The following is a 23,345-nucleotide window of genomic DNA, read 5'->3' on the forward strand; positions in this document are numbered from 1 at the left end:
AGAATAATTGGACATGAGATTGTGATTCCTGAAATAGACATGTCCATATATGGAAAGCAATATGACTGCCGCACTTATTTATTGGGTCCCCTCCCTTTGTTTTGAGACAGCAGACGTTTAAAAAAATTTTTGTAAACATCAACTAATCAGAGTCATTAGTTATGGCAAATGTGACTTTAGAGTCCAAATTTATTTTAGCATTTGTCCTGAACTTTTCAAGTAAGTTCAAGCCATAAAACCCAGGAAAAGGCCAGAACAGTACACAGTTGTAGGGTCTGCTGGGGAAGATAATGCCGTGTCCCCGTCCTCTACAAAGCCCCCTTCACGTCACCTGTGTGGTGATGACGGGTGTTGTGGCGGTGATGAAGCCAGCCATGCTTTTAGGTAGTACAATGGCAACAGTGTAGCGTGTGTGCCTACTTTCCTGGGTGACCTTGGGCAATCTACTGAGCTTCTGAATGACTCCGTTTCTTCTCTGTGTTAAATGAGGGTAATCATAGAGCCCACCTCACTAAAGTTATTATGAGGGAGGGCAAAATTGAAATCATTTATAACTGTTAGAAGAGAGGCCCCAGCACATAGCAGTGATAGTTTGTGGTTTTGCATGAGGACTCATCAACACAAACTCATTTAGCTGTCACCTTAACTCTGTGAAATATCTTACATCTTTGCTATGCATGAGGCTCAGGGTGGTTGAATAACCTGCCCAGAAACTAGCCCTTTGCCAGAATTAGAACCCAAACCGGATGACATAACTGTATTTAGAAAGACTTCAGTGAGATTGGTGTCATCTGCTTTCGTGTGTTTGTCTGGCATCCCCTTCAAGTCTGTGAATTCCTGGAGGCCCGTGATCGGTCCTTCACCTGCTTGGTGGCCTGAAGCACCTACCACGGTTCTAGGTGTATGGCTGGTGCTCCGTAAGTGGTGTCTGGAGCGTGATCTGGAAGGGCACGTGTCTTTGTCGGCAGGCTGGTGTGTCAGCATCCATTTCTGGTGTGCCCCTCCGGTGCAGGGGTGGCAGCCTGCGCATGTGTCTCGCCATCTGTTGTTTATTGTTTCCGTGAGGTTGTGGTTTGTGTTCCTGTTCCATGTTTCTTTGGTTTCTGGAGCAACTGCGAATATTATATGCCCAGGGATCAAAAAAAGTAAACTATTTATAAACAGTAAAGTATCCTTGGGTTTGGAAAGTGTTTTTCTCAAATGCGTGTGTATTTGGTGGCTTTATTATAATCCCACTGATGTATCGGCAGACAATTTGCAGATTGAGGCACATTTAAAAGATGGGCAAGTCACAGGCCCGCTTGTGTAACTGGCTTACAAAGAGCCTTGGTGATAAAGCCCTGGTGTTAACGCTGACCTGAGTGGTGTATTTTTAACTCAAGAACGTATAAACAGTTAGGCCAGCCGATGGAGTGTGTGCTCTGCCTGCGATCCGTGGCGTGCCTTGGCTGTGCAGCCCTGTGAGCCGTCCCGGGAGACCGCTATGGCCATCAGTGAGCCCCTGCCTGCCTCCCCACCGCCTTCATTTTATAAAAAGATTCTATCGGAGAGATGGAAAGAAGGTGGAATTCATCAGCTATTTGGTGGATCCGTTTTATGCTCAGTTTTCTTATATATTTTCTTTGTGTTATGCAGACTTTATGGGAAGTAAAGGACTTTTTACTCTCATCTCTTCCACCCACTGCCCCCCTGCCCACCCCCAGCTGTGGGGGTCTTGGCAGAGTTACGCATTAGAACATAGAATTCCTACTGCCTAATGCTCTGGCCATCCACCTGCCTCTCCAGCTTCATTTCTCCTTCCCACCTGGTTCCGTGCATCCCGACCACCAGGTGGGATTTTTTACAGGCTCTTTTAATATTCCATGTGTCACATGTCCCTCTGCCTGAGAGGCTTTCTTCTCTCTCTGCCTTGCAAACTCCTGTTCATTCCCCTTAAATGTCTCTTCTCTTGGAGACCTTTGCTGACCTTCCCTCTGGGTTACAGAGTCCTGCCTTGGGGACCCTGCAGTACTTCACACAGAAGTTCTGCATCCTGATTGGAAGTTCTGTATCCTCACTCCCCCATTAAACTGTCAGCTCCCTGGAGCAGGGACTGGCCTTGGTTCTGATCCACGTGGTGCCCCAGAATCCCTTTCCAAGCCTGGCATACAGTAAATGCTCAGGACAGATCCTGATATAGCTGGACCTGTCAGTCCTCTTTCTGTGTCCTCCTGTAAGTCCTACATAAACATCTTTCCCAGATAGTGGGGATCATTGAGGGCTCCCAGTGGCTCAGCTGTCTGTCGTTTCCATAGCTTGTCTGTTTGATAGTTTTCTCCACCCTCCACCAAATATTTGTGTTGAAGAACTTTAAAGAATGGAAGCAAGAAGAAAGAAGTGGCACCCAAGTGGAGCTATGACAGATGGGCAGCCTCCACGCCCCAAGAAGGTTTGGCTGCTTTTTGGTCCCTCCCTCTGTTGGGGGAGGGTGGCTGTGAAATCATGTAACCAAGTATTGTTTCCTTTTTTGGTTTAAGCACCACATGGAACCTGCCTTCCTTTGGGGTCTCTGGTCTCCGTCCTGCGTGTTGTGTTTGCGCTAGGAGCCCGGTTTTGCAGAGTTGACACAGCAGGGGCGGGTTGCCTCTCACCTAGACCAGGGCTGTCTAGACACCCTTCCCCTTGTGGTTTTTCTGCTCAGTTTATGCTGAGCCCTGGCCAGGCAGCTGGTTTGGGTTGCCTGGCTCTTCTTCATTTCGTTAAGGCCTCTTCTTTGACAGAAGGGATGATCAGGCCAAGGTCATGTTTTGTTTTTTTTCCCTCCCTCTTTGTTGGCACAGGGAAAGGCTGTTCTCCTTGACCAGATGAGTTGTAAGGACGCTGAGGGCGGGTTACCGTGTCCTCTGGTCCAGGGCAGAGGAGAGGTTTAGTCTGTGGCTGGACACATTTTGGGCAGATGGATTTCTAAGTCTGACCCTACTGAGCATGCACCTCAGGCATGGGCAGTCCCCTGGACATGTTAATGAGAGGCAGTGGGAAAGCTATCTTCTCCCTGGTAAACTCTGCCTCAAATGTTTATTTTAATGGTTTGGAGGCCTCGGGCTGTGATTCAGAGGTAAGGCCCTTTTTTGTACCTGGTAAGCTGGGGAAGGTGACTTGATATGAAAGGGGTTTTGTGCCATTAACCTGATATCCCAGTTACATGCATTTATTTTATTTAATTTATCGATTGATTATCCACTCCATGAGACTTGTGGGATCTTAATTTAACCTCAACCAGAGATCGAACCTGCGCCCTTGGTAATGAAAGCTTGGAGTCCTAACCACCGGACCGCTAGGGTATTCCCCATGCATTTTTTTAGTTACTTTTAATTCTCTGGTGACACATGGCAGGCATTGTATTGAATAAAGAGGAAGCTGCACAAGAAAGAATAGTTAATCTTACTATCCAGTGGTAAATATTACCACCTTGGTATATAAATTTATATACACCACCTTGGTGTATAAATTTCCAATAATGTCTGTGGTTGAATACTATTACAAGTTTTATATATATATATTTTAAACAAAATTATGGTTACCATTCAGTTGTAATTTCTGCTTTTATAAAAAAAATTTTAATTGAGGAAAAATTGACCTGTGACATTATGTTAGTTTCAGGTGTATGTACAATAGAACATGTGCTTTAAGACTCAGTATCATGAATATTTTTTCCAACTTTAAACATTTAAATAACTATGATTTAAGTCATAATTAAACTTCCGTGATATTGAGTATTAGGATTATTCTTTAACATCCTTATGTGTGTATACATTTCTTATTTCCTTAAGATGACTTAAATCTAAATTGCTGTGAATATGCAAATTCTTAGGACTTGACACGGCTGCTTCTGAGAGGCTGTGGATTTATGATTTACATGTGAAACTGTGCCCATTTTCCCCTCACAAACTTGAGATTGCTTTCTTTCTTCGACCACACACCAGTTTAATACATGGAAATAGCATTGGATTACTTTAATCTGCATTTCTTCAGATGGTGAGGCCAAAGATCTTTGCCCGTGTTACCCATGGACTCTTCCTTTTTTAAGTTTCCTTTTTTTTCTTAGGTTTAGTTAGCCAAATAACATCTCTTAGCACCCTCAACTGTGACCTTTGGGCTCAAACACACATCCAGTACCCCTGATACTCAGAGATGGTGTGTGTCTGAGGGCCTGGAAAGCCTCCCTCCCCCACCCTGCCAAGGTGTAATTGCCTAGAAAACTGCCTCTGTGTGGGCGTGTCAATTTCCTAGTTCACTTTTGCCTCTGAACTAGGAAATGTTTGTGTGTTCTTAAAGCAAAGTTGACTATGCGTCCGGGAGGGGGATGTCGCCGTGTCTTTGTGGGTCCCCCGAAATCCCCCCAGCCTGTGGCCGTGCCCTCAGAACCAGCCTGTCTGTGCCAGCCCTCCCTGTCTGTGGCCGGCGTGCCTGGCACCTCCAGCTGCTAGGAATCAGAGTAGATTAGCGTGGTGGAGAGCCCTTCAAGAACAGCTTCCAGCAAATGGAAATTATTTTAAAACAAATTGATGTGGTTTTTCTGTCAAACCTACTTGGAGCATAAACAAGGTTGGACTCTAAGCCACTTCCCTTCTACAAACGAGCCCGTGTTTAGAGTGTGGCTTTCGGCAAAGTAAACATGGTCTCGAAAGTGAGTTGTCCTGGTGTGTGTCTGATTTGAAAAGTAAAAGTAGTGCCCTCCCCAGCATCCCCATAGTCCGCCCAATCGCCCTGGAGATGTCCCTTTTAACTCATCTGTCTTCCTGCCACAAATAGCACAACTTCCTGGAGAGGTTTAAAAGGTAAGGAGTAATCTTGTGTTGAAAGGGAAAGAAATGCCAGGTTCATTTGTGCGGTAACATCAACATTTTAATCTTACCCCTTTGCCAAGTAGGAATATCAAAAACATCTTGTGAAATACATACCTCGCATGTGAAGTGTGAGGGTGTGGACAGGTACCTACCCTCTGACCTGGGCATCTTTGAATTGTCTGCGGCTTATAACAGTTCTTCCATCCCAGGGACAATGTCGACTTTATTAAATTGGCCACAGCTTCCCTAGAAGGCGAAACAATGCTTTTAATGTTCCTATTACATATTAATGAACAACCAGGCCAAGGGACATTTGCCAGAAAAGCTACAAAGTGAGAAAGTCACCAATATCAGAGTGAACTTTGCACTCTGAAAGTGTGAATGATGTCGGGTGAAAGAAGTTTATTGCATAAGGGGAGCAACTGGAATCTCTTTGAAGTTGGTTAGCGTCCTGGCCCCATTAGACTTTTGGACTTCCCAGTTAACTGCATGTGTGCTGGCAAAGACTGTGCTATGCCATGGTTACCTGTGGTCTAGGGGGACACTTCTTGAACAGAAGGGACCAGCATCCCTGTTCGGAGCAAGTGGGGAGTGTTGGCCATTTGTATCTGCTTTTGATCAGCTTCAGTGAATTTTTAACATAAAACTGAAATGGAGAGTCTCACCCCTGCCCATCTTTTCCCCTGGAAGGACTTTTCCCGAAATAACATGCTTTTTTTCCCCTAAAATCCGCCGGCACCAACCACAGAAAGGGATCAGATCTTAATCAATTAGATCTTAATCTAACCAATTTATTTTCTCCCCATTGTGGTGGCACTCCCTCCTGCCTCTGGCTTGTTCTTAATTTTTGAAAGGCTCACCATCGGGAAAACCCTACTTTCCACAGCCTTATTAAATAATTACTCAGAAGAAAAAAAAAATGCTGTTTTGAAATGTTGAGCATTTATTTTCTGCGGGAGGATACATTCCAACTGAGGTTTTCCACTTCTTCCAGGTTTGTGGACTGAGCTGCGGTCCTTAGTGCAGTTTAGGAAGCAAGAAGGAGTTGATTGGGTGGAAAGGATTTTAGAGGTGGTACCATGCCTTGAGCATCTGAAATGTGAACATTTTGCCTGTTCCCCCACTGCATTTATCTCCTAGCACTTAGAGAAAAAGTTTATTTCTGCATCTGTGTGGTACAGAAGTATTATAGCTAGGTGGCATTTTCAGTCTGTAATTTTGAAAGCCTGCTAAAGCAAAAGTGTTTGTGTTTTGTTTATAGTAGATTGATTAAGATAAAATTTAAATATCTAGAAGCCATCCTTTCAAACTATGTGATTCAGGGTTTTTTTTCGTTTATTCACAGAGTTGTAAAACCATCACTGCTAATTCCAGCACATCCTAGTCACCCAAGGACAAAACCCTGTTCCCTTAGCAGCCCCTCCTCACTCTTCTTCTCATCCCCTGGCAACATCTGCTTCCTGGCTCTCTGGATTTGCCCCCTCTGAACATTTCATATAAACGGAATCATACAGTACCTGGTCTTTTGTGTCTGTCTTCTTTCATTTGGCCTCGTGTTTTCAGGGTTCTTCCATGTTGTAGCATGTATTGGCACATCTTTCCTTTTTACGGCTGAATAATATTCCCTTGCATGGGTAGACCACATTGGGTTTATCCATTCATAAGTTGTTGGACTTTTTGGCTGATGCAAATAATGCTGCTATGAACATCGGTGTATAGCGTTTGTTGTATGAATGTATGTTTTCATTTCTCTTGGGTAGATACTTGGGATTGAAATTGCTGGGTCATGTGGTGTCTCTATATTTAACTTTTTGAGAGACTGCTAGGCTGTTTTACACAGAAGCTGCACACCACCTTTTGCAATTTCATCAGCAGGGAATAAAGGTTCCCATTTCTCCACAACCTCACCAGTACTTGTTATCTCTGTCAGGTTAATTATAGCCATGCTGGTGGGTATGAAGCAGTATCTCCTCGTGGTTTTGATTTATATTTCCCTAATGACTAGTGATGCGGAGAAGGCAATGGCACCCCACTCCAGTACTCTTGCCTGGAAAATCCCATGGACGGAGGAGCCTGGTAGGCTACAGTCCATGGGGTCGCGAAGAGTCGGACACGACTGAGTGACTTCACTTTCACTTTTCACTTTCATGCACTGGAGAAGGAAATGGCAGCCCACTCCAGTATTCTTGCCTGGAGTATCCCAGGGACGGGAGCCTGGTGGGCTGCCATCTATGGGGTCACACAGAGTTGGACACAACTGACGTGACTTAGCAGCAGCAGCAGCAATGACTAGTGATGCAGAGCAAGTTTTCATGTGCTTCTTGGCCACTTGTGTATCTTCTTTGGAGAAATATTTATTCATTTTCTTTGCCCATTTTTCAGTTGGATCATTTGTCTTTTGAGTTGTGAACAGGGCAAGTTTTAAAAAAAAGACAGGTCATAAAATCTTGGATGAGTTGAATTCCCCAGGGACAGAAATGTCTCTGTCTCGCCATCCTTGGGTGAGCTGGATTTTATTTTTGAGTTTAAAGACTTTTAAGATCTTCAGGTAGAAATAAAACGGGCAGTATTTGCCTAGTGTGTATGCTGTACCTGCCTCCCTGTTTGTAATTCCAAGCGAAGGAGGAAATGCGGCAGAACAGAACAATAGTTATCCCCGCAGCGAGTACAGATTTCAGGCTCTCTGGGGGAGCCTAGCACACCGTGCCCGCCGCTGGGACAAGGGGAGCATGTGCCCTTCTGTACCCTAAGGACGTTGGCTGTGCGCTTGCCTGTACAGCCAGGTCTGACCGTTTTCTCTGCACTTCCTCCGCTCCAGGGCAAGGCTGCCTCTGCCGCCAGAGCTTTGCAGCTATAAATTAGACAGAAATGCGGTCCTGAGGCTGTCCAAAGGCAGGCAGGGTAATTGCTCTGGACAGGTTTACAATAGGGAGGTGTGAAGTGCTCTGTGGCGACCGGAAGCTGGGGGGAGGGCTGACATGTTGAACTTGGGCGGCTTCGGGGTGGTAGGCTGACACAGCTAATTGAAAACTGTGGTCCTGGTGGCTTTTAATGGGAAAGGAAGCCAAGGCTCTGCAGCGGTTTCCTTTAGAGCCAGAAGCCAGGGGAGAGTGGCTAGTGGGGTTTCTTCAGGGGGTCTGGACTGTACCTCTGTGAGCACTGAGAGCCCTGGGCCTGGATTAGGGGGCCCGATCTCCTCTTACTTGTTTCTCATTTCTTACCCTCTAGTCCTCTTCTGGGTGTGCTGAGGGCCCCAGGTGGTGGAGTCTTGCTTGAAAGAAGGCGACAGGTAGATTTTGGAAAAACATTGCCAGTCTACCTCTGGCGATCCACCAATGCGGGTCAACTGGCCAGTGGGCTGATTATTATTGAAACAGTAATGACATGGTGGCTGGCCTGCTATCCCCCAGGGAGCCATGGGGTCCAGTTAACGCATCCCCACACTTTGAGTCTGTGGTTCCAGGGACTGAGGATCTGCATTGTAAGCAGTTCTTTGGGGAACTGGATTTTGAGTCTGAAGTGGGAGACTCACCACCCTGGACACTGGGGTCCCTTAGGTCCAGCTTCACGTCCATGTGGCTCCAGGCGCCTACTCCCTGCCTCCTGCCCACCCTCCTCTGCAGTCACTGGATACCAGGACTGGAGTTACCTCTGCCAGCCGAGCCGTTTCTTCCCTACGGAGCTTTTGCCTATGCTGTCATCCCTGTGCCTTTTCTGCGCGACTCATGTGATCCTTCTGGTCTCAGGTTAAACCACTGCTCAGAGGGGTCTGTCCAAACACCCAGGTGAGCTTGGCTGTGGTCGTGCTCCAGGCTGGCCTTTGGAACATGTCTCTGGTGACTCACTCAGCATCTGTCTTCCCCTCCTGGTTATATACTCCGTCAGGGGAGAGGCCACCTTGCTACCCTGTGGCCCTGGAGTCCAGCACCATTCCTGGAGCTCAGGACACTAGTGTGTGTTCACTCATTTCCAAACCAGTGTGAGTGACCACCGCTCTTTCTACTGTGCCATATTGTCCCGAGGCACTGTTTCCCCATGCCCCTGAAAGACCTGGTGAAATAACCAGTGGTTGGCTGTGTCCTGTACGTCTGCCCTTTTGCATTTACTGTTATTTAGTATTATTTTCTGTCCCTTTTAAGGGCCAGCTGCCCCCCACTGAAGTCGTGGCTTTATTAAAAACTAAGAATGTGGACCCAGCCTTATTTATTTCCAGTGCCATGGTAGCAACTTCTAGAAAACCCTTTCAAAGGCGGGATATGAGAGGTGTGGAGATGGTGCGGGTGATAGACTCTTCCTTGAGCCTTGTGGCGGTTAATGTGTAACCTCTTTAACAAGGGTTATGTGGACATTCATGTGGCCTTAGCGCTATCGCAGGTTCATAAACCCAGGCGGTAGGTCCCGTGTTTGTATGAAGTTCATGGCTTTGCAGATAACACAGACCCCCGAGGTTTAATTTCTCCTGGTTGAAAAACAGCCACCACCCACTGGTCAGCGTCATGTCCTGCAGCATTGGAGACACTCGGGAGCGGCTGGAGAAAGCAGCCTTACAGTCCTCCTCCCCACTCTCAACACACATATGCACCGTTTTAGAGGAAACCGAAGTGAGATAAGAGAAGTGGAAAGAGTGTCGAGGGAAGAGGGGATTGGGCCCTCCTTTTTGGGGGATTGGCAATCTGATCTGAGATCCTGGCAGCTTGCCTCTTCCGTGGGCACCTCCTGCTCTTTCGCAATGGCATTTTGGGGACTTGACCATCTGCCCAGATTAGAAACCAGAGAGCATGACTACAATAAAGTCTTATCAGCAAACTAGGACTTTTGCGATCCTGGATTTTCACCTTCCTGGACTTGTCCAGCTTTTTCCTCTATGTGTGCATGTGCGTGCTGAGTTGCTTCAGTCGTGACCAACTCTTTAGGACCCTATGGACTGTAACCCCCCAGGCTCCACTGTCCATGGGATTCTCTAGGCAAGAGTACTGGAGTGGGTTGCCATGCCCTCCTCCAGGGGATCTTCCAGGGTGTTGGATAACATGTAAGCCAGAGGCTGAGCAACCCAGATAGTGGCGTATCTGCCTTCATGCCTAACCTTTTGTGCTACCTGCCCCTAATGGCAACAGAAGCCATCAGTTAAATAAACCAGCTGTTAAGTAAGAGCAAGAACAGCAGTGTTTGCACAAACCACCTTTCAATTTTCTAATCCTTGATGGATGTCAGTTAGTTTGTGAATTATTAACCTCAGTGTGCGTGAGGAAATACTGTGCGCTTAAGTGTCCTGTATATTTTTATGTGAGAAAAAAATAAAACTGACCACACCTTCAGCTGCTACCATTTTGGGCTCAGTGCTGGCCCGCTTCCACCCAGCAGGAATATTTAAAGCAGAGGAAGGAATGCTTGCCCCTCGCAGACCACACGTGCCTCATAGCTCATCACTTGCTGTCACACTTTTTGCTCAGGAAGGAACGGAAGTGATTTACAGTCCATTGGCAGATTGAAGTCTGATGATCCTTATCGGGTTTTGTGGAGTGTCCAGATCTTAGTGGGGTCTTGGGGGACACCCAGGTAACTGGGAAGTATTGTGTGAATGGGCTCAGAAATGTAGATCCAGTGAATCGTAGGAATCTGGCTTGAGAAATCTTTTTCGCTGTCACTCCCCTGAGCTTTGCAAGAGGGCTTTTAGGCAAGTTCTTTGACCCGTCACTGGAGAGAGCGCCCTTTTTCTGCAGTGCCTCAGTTTCCTTGGCATAAAAGCCTGGAGTCGGCTGGCCCCACGAGGCCACCACAACGCCTCTCTTTGAAGATGTCAGCACAGTGGATGGAGGGAGTGCAACTCAGCGTCCTTTGCGGAAAGGGCATCTCAGGACTCTGAGTGCTGGGGAAAGACTTGGAGGCCTCCATTTATGAGCCTCATTTCCACAATGCACAGCTATTTTCAGGGGCCTTAAGGGCCTCCTAAATTTGATGTTTACCTGAAAGGGAGATTGTATATATGCCTCTTTCTTGGGAGAAGGGGAGACTAAGGGAGCAAGACTCCTTACAGGGTGAGAAGGAGGGGGTCCAGGAGAGTTGGAACTGAGCAAGAAGGGCTCCTGAAATAGCACATGGCTTCCTTTGAGCTGCACATACCTTGGGTATTCGTTGCTGGATTAATCCTGCAGTGTGAGTAAGTCACACCTAGAAATGCCGGGTGTGGTTCTGGGGATTCACTTTACTACAAGGGCTAAGCTTTGTTCATTTCCAGAGCAGAAAACGCACATGCCTTGGGGAGGGAGAAAGCAGGCGCTCTGTTTCACTTCCCCGTCTCTTTATTGTCCTCAGGGGCAAGGCCATTTGATATCGGCAGTTCTGAAACACATTGAACGCTTTCTTCTCGAGCTGCTGGATTATGGCTGACACAGACCATGGGCCCCACCACCAGCCTCCTGTATGGCAGTGGAAGAAAAGAAATTCAAGCTGTAAATGAATCTCTCTTGGGGAGTTTTGTAGTGGCAAAGTACGTGAATGAGTGAATTGAAAAAGTGCCCGGTTTCTACCATGGTGAATACCTAGGCCTTAGATAAATATTGACACCGGCAGTGCGGCAGGTCTGCCATTTGTCCCGTGCCCCTGGGAAGAAAAGATCTTTTCTTGAGGCACTTGTGACCTCCCAAACCACCCTGACGAGTTCGTGCAGGTGCTTTTCTCAGGAGCTCTCTGGGTCTGGGAGCGTGGGTGGTTTTTGCCTTGTGCTTCTGCGAGGGGGAGCCTCCCCGAATCCAGACCTGCCTCAGCTTATCGATCGGGGCCAAATTTGCCGCAGGTGAATGAGCTGCCAGTGCAGTTTTGCAGAGTCACGCTTGTGTGGCCGCGTGGACCCAACCTGGGATGGGATGGGGGCATCTTTTATTTGCTGTGACAGTCTTCTGTGGGGAGGAGGGAGTGAGGAGACAGGACAGGCAGCCTGGAGAGTCTGAGTTGGAGGACAGGTTGGATCTCATCACTGGAGGCCTTATTGCCCCAACTCTGCCACACTCCCAGCTGTACTTTGGTTTTGTATCTCAGTGCGTGGAACCCAACTGGCTCCTAACCAAAGAGGGTTTCAGATGCCAGCTTTGTTAGCATGAAGTCTGCAGGCGCAAGTCAGCCTCTCCCCTGAGAGTGACAGAGTTGGTTGACCAGGGCAAGCTGAGCAGAGACTGTGACTAGTTGGAATTTGATGACATCATCTTTAAAAAGGAGTGATGGTGGAAGCCGGCGGGGTGGGCTGTGGTAGTGTTCAAGAGATAACAAATGGTAGGCAAAGGAGTGCTGGCTGTTCTTAGGGCAGCTGCTTCCCTGTAGCCCATGTCATGGATGTCTGGGTCTGGCCAGAACATGGGCTTTGAGTCCCTGCTGAGATGGGAATTGGATGTCTTTTGTCTCTCCCGAGCACTCTGAGAGGAGATGGAATAACTCGAAGTCCACATGGTGTTTCTGAGGTCTCTTCAGCCTGTTAACAGGGACACCATAGGGAGCCATGTAGGAATGACTTTCAGTAGAGCTTTTAATTGCTTTTGCTGGCGATTTACTTTAAAAACAGACTCATATCCCATAGATAGTAACAGTCATTATTTGGTTGAGATGTAATTTAGCAGAATTCACTGTTAGGATCCCTCCTTTAAGACACATGTTTGGGAGTAAATGACCTGGAACTGCAAACTCAAGAGGAAGCGGGGCGGGGGATGGGCGGTGTGGCTGTGAGGAGCTGGATGTTCGGGTGCCCTGGGCCTCAGCGAATGTCAGTGAGCCATGTGGAAGAGGATCTCTTAGATACGTCGTGTTGTTCAGTCACCTAGTCATGTCCGACTCTTCAGGATCCCATGAATTGTAGCACACCAGGCTTTGGAAACTTTGATGAAAGACTAAAAAAGAGAAGAAGCAACAAAAGTATATTGTGGCTCTGTCATTTTCACTGACAGTTCTGCATTCAAAGTAGTAGAAGTTTAGTATGTCCAGGGTGCAGGTCACAGGCATCATCTGATTCTTGGTGTCTGTAATCGTGGTGAGAAGGAAGGCCCTGTATTGCAGAGAACACTGCAGAAGCTGCACCTAGCTGTTCCACCTGAACTGACTTGGTCTCTGCTCAGCCATTCCAGCAGCCAGAACCAGAGAAGTCACCGTGGCCCCAGGACAACAGTGTGGATGGGCTTTGAATTTTATGGTGTTTGTGTGACATCTGAGCATCATAGAAACAAAAAATTTTGGCTTCAGCTGAGCATTTCGTGACACACATAAACTCTTAAAAGCCCAGCGGAAAAATCGACAGAATGAGATCCCAAGTCGATAAGCTAGCTAATAAAGTCAGCACCTTCACTGTTAGCCAGGAGGCTGACCTTTCCAAACCGCATTTTCTTTAAAATACTTAACTCCAGTCCCTCTGTGCCTCCCTGTAATACAGCGGATGTGTTCTTGAAAACTTGTGGGTAAATTCAAATTCAGCTTTTGTGGTATCTGTTCTTTATATTTGAGTCATCTTCATTTTTAAGTTGGGAAGTAGCTGGGAAATGTGGGAAAGGATGGGAAGGTAAACCTAGAAGGTAATATTTGACTCTTTGAGACCTAGAAGAAGATACAGAAAACCAAGAAGACAATGTTTGCTAATATTTGTGGGAACCTTGCTCTCCATCAGCTTGTAATGTAGAGTAACATGGTCAATGCAAGTAAACCTAGATTTTTCTCTTAGCTTTGTAGCTTGCGGATGCTCGGGCTTTGCACAGGCACAGAGAGATGCCTGAGACTTTAGTGAATGCTTGGTGTGATTTCAGTTGGAAAAATAAAAGATGCATGTAAATTCCACTGCAAGCTGAAAGAGGATTCCAGAGAATACCTGTATGAACGTCTGGCTTTCCAGAGAAGGTTTTCCTTATGAGCAACTCTGTTCTGGGAAGGTAGTTATGCCCACTTATGTCATTTATCCCTTAAAATTTTTTGTGTCAGATTAGGAAAGGTATACTGATAACATTAAGGTATACTTATTTATAAAAATGTAATTACTGGGGGAAAAAAATCATTTCCTTCTTCCCCCTTAAAGGGGGACAAAAAGGCCACTTACCATGTCAGGGGTGGTGGCTTAGTCACTAAGTTGTTTCTGACTCTTTGTGACTCCATAGACTGTATGTATATATACTGCCCTTTTGTAACCCAAAATTATGTTTGCCTAAAATGACTCTTCTAAATACTTTTCTAAAACAACATCAACAGACTCTGATCATCACATGTGCAGAGTTTAATTTTCATCTTTCGGTGTACATTTCTGTAATGTGAAGCTTGTGTACTATTTTTTCATTGACTGGATTATGTTGTGAAGTGAATTTTCAGAAATGAGGGTTAAAAAAACACAGAATGAATGCCTTGATCCTTGCCTGGTTCAGGAAGCATCTAGAGAAGAGTATTTAGGATGGTGTGTAATGACTCAGATGGTGGAAAGGGTGTTTGTTTGTGTTTTTTTTTCTGGTTGGTTGATTTGTTCTTAATATTTCAGTGTGTGTCTCATGTACTCAGGGGAAGTAATCCATTATTGGAGGTTTCATTTCTGAAGAGTCTCGAGTCACTGGTATAGGATTTCTTTATCCTTTTATCCCAATGAAATCCTCGATTATATCTTCTGCCAGCAAGACAAGCTTGGAATCTGGCCAGCCTGTTCTTGCAACCAGGAGTACCTTTTACGGGGCTGTGTTAAAATAGTTCTTTTCCTCTCTGGTAATCGCAATCCTCCCAGGCCCTTAGGTGGTGGCATGAAGTGTGGGAAACCACTCTGCGCTCTGTGGGGAAGCATTTGAGTGTGTTGTAAAAGGAAATTGATCACAGTATATGGTTGTGCCACCATTTATATAGTTAAATTTGGTTGGGTGACACATTGAAAAAACTGTTCCTACAGTGTTACGTCTTGAACAGGTCAACTCAGACTCAATGAATTTCAAAGCCCCATCACCCTTTTATTAAATACCCTGTATTTTGCAGTGATTGGTTCCACAGGAAGCTAATCTTCTGAAAGTGAGTATTTGTAGGGACAGAGGTACAGGTGGAGATTTTAGGACAGGAAAACAGTGATCTGTGACCAGAGGGGCACTGGTGGACTCCACAAAGCACTTGGCAAACCATGGATTCCAGATTTATCCACTGGATTAGTGTGTCCCTCACTTCCTGTCCCTTTTGCTCAGCTTGTTTTAACTACTACGGAAGCAAGAGCCTCTGTTTCCTGCCTTAATACAGCATGGTTTTCATTTAGGAAAACCCTCCTCCATTTTTTTTTTAACTGAAGGAACGCCAGCCTCTCAAGTGTGTTGGTGGCGGTGAGCCCACATTCTCGGGGCTCATTTCAGAGCCTTTCTAGGTCCTGATTGATGGGCCCTTTGCTCTCCCCAGAGCCCCCCGTGCCTTTGGAGGAGGAGAGGTTGGTGGGGTGGGAGGGCCTGGCCCTGAGGCACCACCACCCTCTGTTCTACAGAATGGCTGGGCTTTCAAGAGGGAAAGATTAAGCTGTGTGTGGAGTGGTGCCCAGCAAGGGGGTGATGACTTTGGAAAGCCCGATGGAGCTTAAGGACTGTCTGAAAGGGCCAATGCGTGATCCCTGTCCAGAGGTGATAAAGGAGAGAATAGGTGAGGAGACTCCTGACCCCTCACAGCCTCTGCCCATTTCCAAGTCGGTGCAAAGTCACTTCTCTAATAGCAAAACCAAGTGATGGCTGTAGGTGCTTCTTCCCTGCTGGGGTGTTCCTGGGTATCGGTGTCTTTGTGACAGGTTTGCGGGCGGGGGGCGGGGGGGTCAGCCTGTGGCCAGCAGCTATTCTCTGCCCAAATCTTCATTATTAGTGAGGTCCCCACCAACCTGCTTAGTTGCTGCAGCGACTGGAGTGCCTCTTCTTAATGAAATTAATTAATCTCTCATTGTCAGTGATGCACAGACCATATTTAACAAATGACTATTATGGAAAAAGTGTGTACTCCCCCTAGTACATCCTCCACAATCAAGCACGAGACTGCTTAAATGAGAGAGCCATATCATATCCAGTTGCTTTCTCTCTTTACCCAAGCTAAGATTTGGGCAGGGAAAGCTGATCCTAGGATCTCCTGTTTTAAGGGCTGTTGTAGAAATTGATTACTTTCAGTGATGGTGGGCATCTTGAGCGTTCGGGTCAGAACTTGAAGTAGATGAGCAAGGAGATTTTCTGTTGCTGCGGAAATCACCGGACCTGGCGTTGGGGTTCGTTATGGTTTGTAGAACCCGTGACTTAACTGCCTGCGGGGCTGTCGCTCTGACAGCCGGGGGCTGCATGCTCTTCTCCTCGAAGCCTGCAGCCTTTCCTGTCTTGGCCTTCCCTTTCTAGGAGCTCCTGACTTGTTTTTTTTTTTTTTTTTAATCCATGCCTTATTGTACTTTTCTGGCCTTATATCCTGAAACTCTTCCTTAAAAGCCATGCTGTTCTGCTGCTGCTCTTCCAGATTTAGCGAAGGTCTTGCATTTTCTGATAAACCTTCCTCATCACAGCTAATTTTCCCTGCTCTGAACGTCACCTGGACTCCATGCCAGGAAGACAAACCCAGATGCTTGCAGGGCCAGGGAGATACTACAGGTGAGCAGAGAAGTCATGAGGGAGATCATAGGAGTGGTGAGTCCTGTGGTCAGCTGGGTCCTTGCTAAATAATGTAACGGATTGTGCTATCAGCATGCTGGCCCTGTGACGACAGGCAAAGCGCCCTCCACTGCATTTCACTTTGTTATATTTTTTACTGATTGAAGGTGTGTGACAACCCTGAACTGAGCAAGTCTGTAGGGTCAATTTTTCTAAGAGCAGTATTTTTTAATTAAGATATGTTCATTATTATTTTTTAAGACATAATGCTGTTGCACACTTCATGGTTTATAGTATGGTGTAAAGACACAATTTTGTATTGACTGGGAAACCAGAAAAATTGTATGATTTGCTGTATTGCAACATTTGCTTTATTGCAGTGGTATGTAACTGAACTCACATTATCTATGAGGTGTCCCTGCAATTTCAAGAGAAGCTGAAACTTTCAAATTTTTGCTGAAAACTTTAGGTATCTCCAAATACCATTTAGTCAGACACGAATTTCCCTGCAGCTCACCTTTGGCCCAAGAGCTATTATCTTGCAACTTCTGGTTCATCATTCCCAAGATGCTTGCCCTGTTAGAGCCTTTGGGTGGAGTTATTTGGTTCAGGGTCTTATCTGACCATTAGGTTGTAAACTCTTTAAAGCCACGGACTAGATCTTATCCTGATTTGTATTAGAACTTAACCTAGGCACAATATAGGCTATAGACCAACACTCAGTAAATATTTGTCAAACTTGACATTTTCTGGGTGCTATAGGACAAAGACTTAAACCTGCATTCAAACTAACCACAGGCCTGGGTGAGCTGTGTGAACTGTCAGGCATAGAAGCCCACTTAAGACCAACAGGATGAGTTACACAAGGCTGACTTCTCTCAGATAATGTCTTAAGCGTCAGAAGTCGGAGACCCATGCTCATTTCTAAAGCTGGTTTTAAGGAGTGAGTGACTCTGGTGTGTGGATAATGGCTAGTGTGTAATAACTCCTGTTCTGAGTTACTTGTAAGCCTCATTTGCATATAGAATTATCTGTGTAACATTTTCAAAAGTCAGAATAACTGTAACTCATTACTGACTTTGTTCAATGTTAGTGACCTAAAGCTGTCAAGGTGAGCTGGTTCTGTCCAGTGATTTTGCATTTGATTATTTGCTGAATGTATTTCTTTATCTGAGCCTCAGTTTAGGGAATATGTGGTTGATCACCTGACAGAAGAGACACAAGTATAAGACCACCTTTTGCCTGGTAATTTTTGGGTGAGGAATTCCTCTGATATAGAGGAATGATAATCTAGTTTAAGATACAGTTTTGTCTTTCTTGAAATAAACCTTCAATGTGTATGAACAGCCCTTTCACTTATGGCTTTTGGTTAATGAGGGGAAAGTGTTGTAATAGGGGGAAGAAAAAGGTAAGGGCATCTGATATCCTAGATTTAAAAAGAAATTCCTTCTCATAAAACCTTATAATGTGGGCCTAAGGAAAACAGTGTGGTGATTTCGTTGGATCTTGATATGTACAATACATAACTGCTCAGAAGGCAAAAATGCAACAGAAAAAGCCTTGAAAGTTTAAGAGATTGAATGACTCTAACAAGTCTGCGTGTTCTTCCTCACTCACACCCCTTGGGAACAAGACTAATCACGTCTTTCCAGTTAGTGCTAAGCAGATGACTCCTTTTATAATGGAAGGCAGGCAGCACCCTATAAGGTTAAGCGGAGATATACAGCCAAAGCCCACGGGTTCCCGAGAAAGAAGAGGTTCCTGGGCTAGTCCGCGGCACCCCAATGTGCTCAGCAAATGGGTTGCTTTCCAACTGCATTCTTCACTTTCTCGAACATCTGAACGCTTAAAATATGCTAAGTTCTGTTTTGTTCAGGTGCCCAGACAGTGCTGAGTAGTGGGAAATAGACTAGCCTGGAAACCAAACTGAATGGGAAAACCTCCTTTCCCAGAGGATTCCTGTCACAGATTTGTGGCCAGTTCCTTTCACTTTGGATTATTTTTCTTCATAAAATTGAAAAATACAGCTGTGCATGGCACTTTCCTTCCTCTGAGAGGTTTTGCCTATAGAGTCAGTGGTCTGTGAGCAGTGCCTGTTTTTGAGGGTAAAGTGCTATTGACATTGTCTAGTGATGCTGGGGTTGTCTCCTCACCACAACTTACTGAGAAGTAAGTGGAGCGTTTTCTCCCTCAGTTTCCAAGGAGTCAATGAATTATTGTTTGCCAGCTTTGAACAGTGTTTGCCAAGTTTGTAAATATGTGGTTCTGGTTGTAATCCAGAATGGTGCTGGTCAGATTATGTCAATAACTGATAAAGCCTATAGAATTACATTCAGAGGGCATTTTTTGATTTAAGAGCCTCTTCCTCATGGATTTAGTTTTCAAAGCCCCTTTTCTCTGTTGGGATTGGTTAAGAACTGTTGGGCTGAGATCTGAGCCCCTCCCCCACCAGGTTTTTAACAAAGCCTTCGGGCTTCCCTAGTGGCTCAGACAGTAAAGAATCAGCCCGCAGTGCGGGAGACCTGGGTTCAATCCCTGGGTTGTGAAGATCCCCTGGAGGAGGGCATGGCAACCCACTCATGGACAGGGGCGCCTGGCAGGCTGCAGTCCATGGGGTCACACAGAGTCGGACACGCCTGAGCCTCTAAGCACAGCTGGTGCTGGATTCCAGTGGATTTAGATTATTGGGAAATTCAGATTTATTTTTTAAAATTTTTATTGAAGAATAGTTGATTTACATTGTTGTGTTAGTTTCAGGTGTATAGCAAAATGACTCAGTTATACAAATATCCACTCTTTTTTAGATTCTTTTCCCATATAAGTCATTACAGGGTATTGAGTAGAGTTCTCTGTGCTATACAATAGGCTGTTATTAGTTACCTATTTTATATGTAATAGTGTGTATACTTCAATCCCAATCTCCCAATTTATACCCCTGCTTTATCCTCTGATAACGAAAAGTTTCTTTTCTACATCTATAACTATTTCTGTTTTGTCATTTTTCCCAGAATTAGAACCAAAAAAAATTGAAATTTGTATCGAAACACAAAAGTCCTAAGTACCCAAAACAATCTTGAAAAAGAAAACTAAAGCTGGAGGAATAACACTCCCTAAATTCAGACTATACTACAAAGCTGCAGTGATCACATTTATTTTTCAAATCCAACTTTTCTTCCCTCCATGCATTTCACTTTAACTATTTGTTGATTACTCCTTGATTTCAGTCAATAGGAATTTCAGGGATGATGGAAATGGCCTGCCCCTGCCTTGTGCAGTCAGGACAGTAGCTGCTAGCCACAGGTGGTTGGACACTTGTATGGTGGGAGGTGCCCCTGAGACCCTGAAGTCCTAATTTTCTGTAATCTTGATTAGTCTTAAGTATGAATGTCAGGGTCACTCTGCTGGGTGCTGCTGGATTGGAGAGCAGGGGTTTACAGAACAGTGGGAGATTTTTCAGCTATTTGAAGACTTAGCTCTTCTCATTCTGTGAGGTCTGGGTAGGGGGTCTTGCCCGGAAAAGGGCTCAGCAAGCAGATTATTGCCGTGCACTGTTGAACGCTTTGCTCTTCAGCTGCAGATAAAACCTGCCTAAAACTTGAGCCGGTCTCTGCGGAGGGGCCTCTTGCATCTTGGGCAAACGGTGGGCCGGACAGTCATCTCTCAGCAGATTAGCAGGAAGAGTATCTACGGCTGGGCTCCATTGTTGGAAGAGTGGTGCACCCTTTGTGCAAGAACAAGGGAAGTTTGTGTTATGACAATGGCTGACAAACTGTTTAATGAAAGCTGCAATTGGCAGTAACTAAATTCCCCAAGGTTTCTTTCCTCTCTGCTTTGCTCCTGAAAGGTGCAGAAGTGCTTTTGACAGTGTCTGTCCTGCTGATAGATGGATTGTTTTGACAGGAGAATCTGAAACCTTCAACCAATAACACACTCAGATGTCCGGCCTGGTAAGGCTGACCGTGTTTGCAGAAATAAGTGAGATGCTTTAGATTTGTGTCCCTGTCAGCTGCCACCTGAAAAAAAGTTCTCTTAGGTAAAAGTTTTTCACTAATTAACTCTTAAATTGTTATTCAGACCCTTCTCTGCACAGTTCTTGGACCAAAGTATGTGGATATGTTTCATCTTGGAGAAATGAATGTTGTTAGAAAGTGTGGCATTCAAAGAGTTAAAAAAAAAAATCTTTATGATATGCCGGGGCATGGGTGGGGGATGACCATGTCCACAGCAGCATGATTCACAATAACCAAAGATGGAACCAGCCCTCATATCCATCAGCTTTTATAGGGAGAAACAAAATATGGAAGATACACACACACACACACACACACAGGTGAATAGTGGAATACTATTCAGCCACAAAAAGGAACAGGAAACCATGACACATGTATGGATGCACCTTAAGGACACTGTGCTGAGTGAAATAAGCCAGACACAGAAGGTGCTGTGCGGCTCCGCTTGTGTGAAGTACCGCTCAAGTCCAGGTCCTACAGACAGCATGTAGAGAGAAGGTAGGTAGGCCCTGGAGGGAGGGGAGAATGGGAAGTTAGTATTTAATGGGTGATGAGTTTCAGTTGGAAAAGGTGTAGAAGTGCTAGGGAGGGATGGTTGGTCGTGATGGTTGGACAACAGTGAGAATGTACTTATTGTCCCTGAACTGTACACATAAACATGGTCAAGATGGTACGCTATATGTTATGTGTATTTTACCACAGTAGGAAAATATTTATACTGAGAGTGTGTCTCCCAGAGATGAGCAAACAAGAAAAATGTCTGCGGATTTTACTTCAGATTGTGCTTGTCAGGGAGAAGAAAGTAAATATTTTCCCTGTTTTTTGATAAAGCAGTTGGTAATCACATAAAAATTCAGAGATCGAGCTTCTCTTGAAAGTGAAGGAGACTGGTCTGCACCCACCCTCGTTTTGGGAGCCAGGTCCAAATGGCCCCTTTAGGTGGCAGGCAGATGAGTGGACACTGCTGTGTCGGCCTCATTCCCCGCTTTGTACCAGGGTTTATTTTTTCAGACTTAAAAGCTGTGTCCCAAAGCAGAGCCATTCCAAGGGACCTGGGCCTCAGCCACCGTGTTCTCTTTGTGCTGGTGATAGGCGCTGGGAGGAGAATTACTCTTAGAGGCAGTCTGGGTTGGTGGTACATGGCTTTTCTAGTTGATCAAGAATCGAAAAATCACTTCATCCAGGCAGACCAAGTGAACGCTTAAATTTCCACTTAACAAGTCTCTTGAACTTGTTGCTACATCCCTGGAATCTCCGTGTTAAGTACTGATCCTGTCTGGCTTCTTGATAAAAGTAGCTTATGGAATCCCCCTTTATCAAGTTGCCTTATCTAAAAAGCAGAATTTGTAAAAGGTTTTTTTGTTTTGTTTTTTTTACTTTATTTTATATTGGAGTATAGATGATTGACAATGTTGCGTTAGTTGCAGGCGTGCAGCAGAGTAATTCATATGTTACAGTTATGCATACACATGTATCTGTTCTTTTTCAGATTCTTTTACTGGTTAAGTTACTACAGAGTATTGAGTAGAGTTCCCTATCTCATACAGTAGGTCCTTGTTGGCCATGTGTTTTAAATATAACACTAGATACAGCATTTTTGAAATGTAAATAAATTTTATGTGCTCTTTAAGGGAAAAATAGAGACCAAGGAGAGTTGTGATTTTAAATGTCTTTATTCTAATCCTGAGTTCCTAAAGGATCTGGACTTTTCTGACACGAGGATTGAGGGAAGTGATTTCCTTTCAGATTGTTCAGAACAGAGCCACCAGGCCTAGCCTGGGCTCTAGATCCTGTGAACCCCAGCTCCTGCCCTGGCCGCAAGTCATTCATTTTGAAACTAGATCAGAGGTTGTAAAATGGTGATCCTCTGGTTAAATGTGGTCTGTAGATTTATGTATGCAGAGATGTGGTCCACACACACCGCCAGATTTGTACATATACATTTAAAGAATTGAAAAAGCTTCACATAAAACTTCAGAGATCAGGCTTCTCTTGAAAATGAAGGAGACTGGTCTGCATCACCCTTCTTTTGGGAAACAGGTACAAATGACCTCTTTAGGTGGCAGGCAGGTTGAGTTGGCACTGCTGTGTCAGCCTCATTCCACACCTGCCAGGTGACCCCCTGCATCACTTGTTTACCCTTCCAGCTCTTGGCTTTGTGGTTTCTGAGTCTTTCTCTCAAGCCTGCTCCAGCTTAGCAACTCCCCATTACCTGTGATGATATGAATGTCACAGTCATTATCAACTCACACTACCTGTAGACCCAGAAACAAGATTTCCGCCCCACTTTGTCATGATAATGTGCTCATCGTAGGAGAAACTTTGAGTCCATTCAGTCCTTTCTGTGACAGGAGAGAACTCTCTCCATTTGTGGATTTTCTGTTCCAAGTCTAACCTGTTGATTTCTATGTAAGTATCTCATTGTAAATACTCCCAAGAACAGACAAGCTCACACTTGACTTCAATAGGTGGTTTAAAAATTACCACCTTCAATTTTTATGGTAACATAATCCCTGGACAAATTGCTTTTAATTCAGGCTGTGCCCTGAACACAGATGTACCATTAATTTCAAGGGTGGTTTGACTTTTATTTAGATAAATGTCTTGAGTTGACAGTGAAATGGCTCTCAGCTCTGGCTTAGTATTGATTGGAATGTCTCTGGAGGAAGCTTAAAAGAAAGTTGCCACTTAATGTGATACTGGGCCCCTTAAGAGACTTTGAACTCTCGATTCGTAGTACTTGTTAATTGGCAGTAATGGCAATGGAATTAATAGCCAAGATGAAAAATGTTAGCCAGCTCCTTTGGCACACACAGGACTGGATGTGTTTTGGTGGCAGAGAGTGAGGCACAGTGAGGGCCTGTGTGGACCACATCTGTGTGGATTCTGTTCCTGAAAGATCAAGCTGGTCCAGGTTGAGGGTG

General features: G+C 45.2%; 1 protein-coding gene across 4 annotated transcripts in view; it reads left to right on the forward strand.

Annotated features, from left to right (window-relative positions):
- Window positions 1–23,345, forward strand: part of LRIG1 (leucine rich repeats and immunoglobulin like domains 1) — a 112,720-nt gene that overhangs the window by 14,161 nt on the left and 75,214 nt on the right. Inside the window, exon 1 of one of the 4 annotated variants that reach the window (XM_061128121.1) lies at window positions 2,382–2,428. The exons of the other annotated variants lie outside the window; for them this stretch is intronic. Coding sequence (XP_060984104.1) covers window positions 2,403–2,428 — 26 coding nt within the window. The 5' untranslated portion in view covers window positions 2,382–2,402. Of the gene's footprint in view, window positions 1–2,381; window positions 2,429–23,345 lie in introns of those variants that run through there. 4 annotated transcript variants of the gene reach the window in all.

Source organism: Dama dama, chromosome 24 (genome assembly GCF_033118175.1).
Source record: "Dama dama isolate Ldn47 chromosome 24, ASM3311817v1, whole genome shotgun sequence".
Lineage (NCBI taxonomy): Eukaryota > Metazoa > Chordata > Mammalia > Artiodactyla > Cervidae > Dama > Dama dama.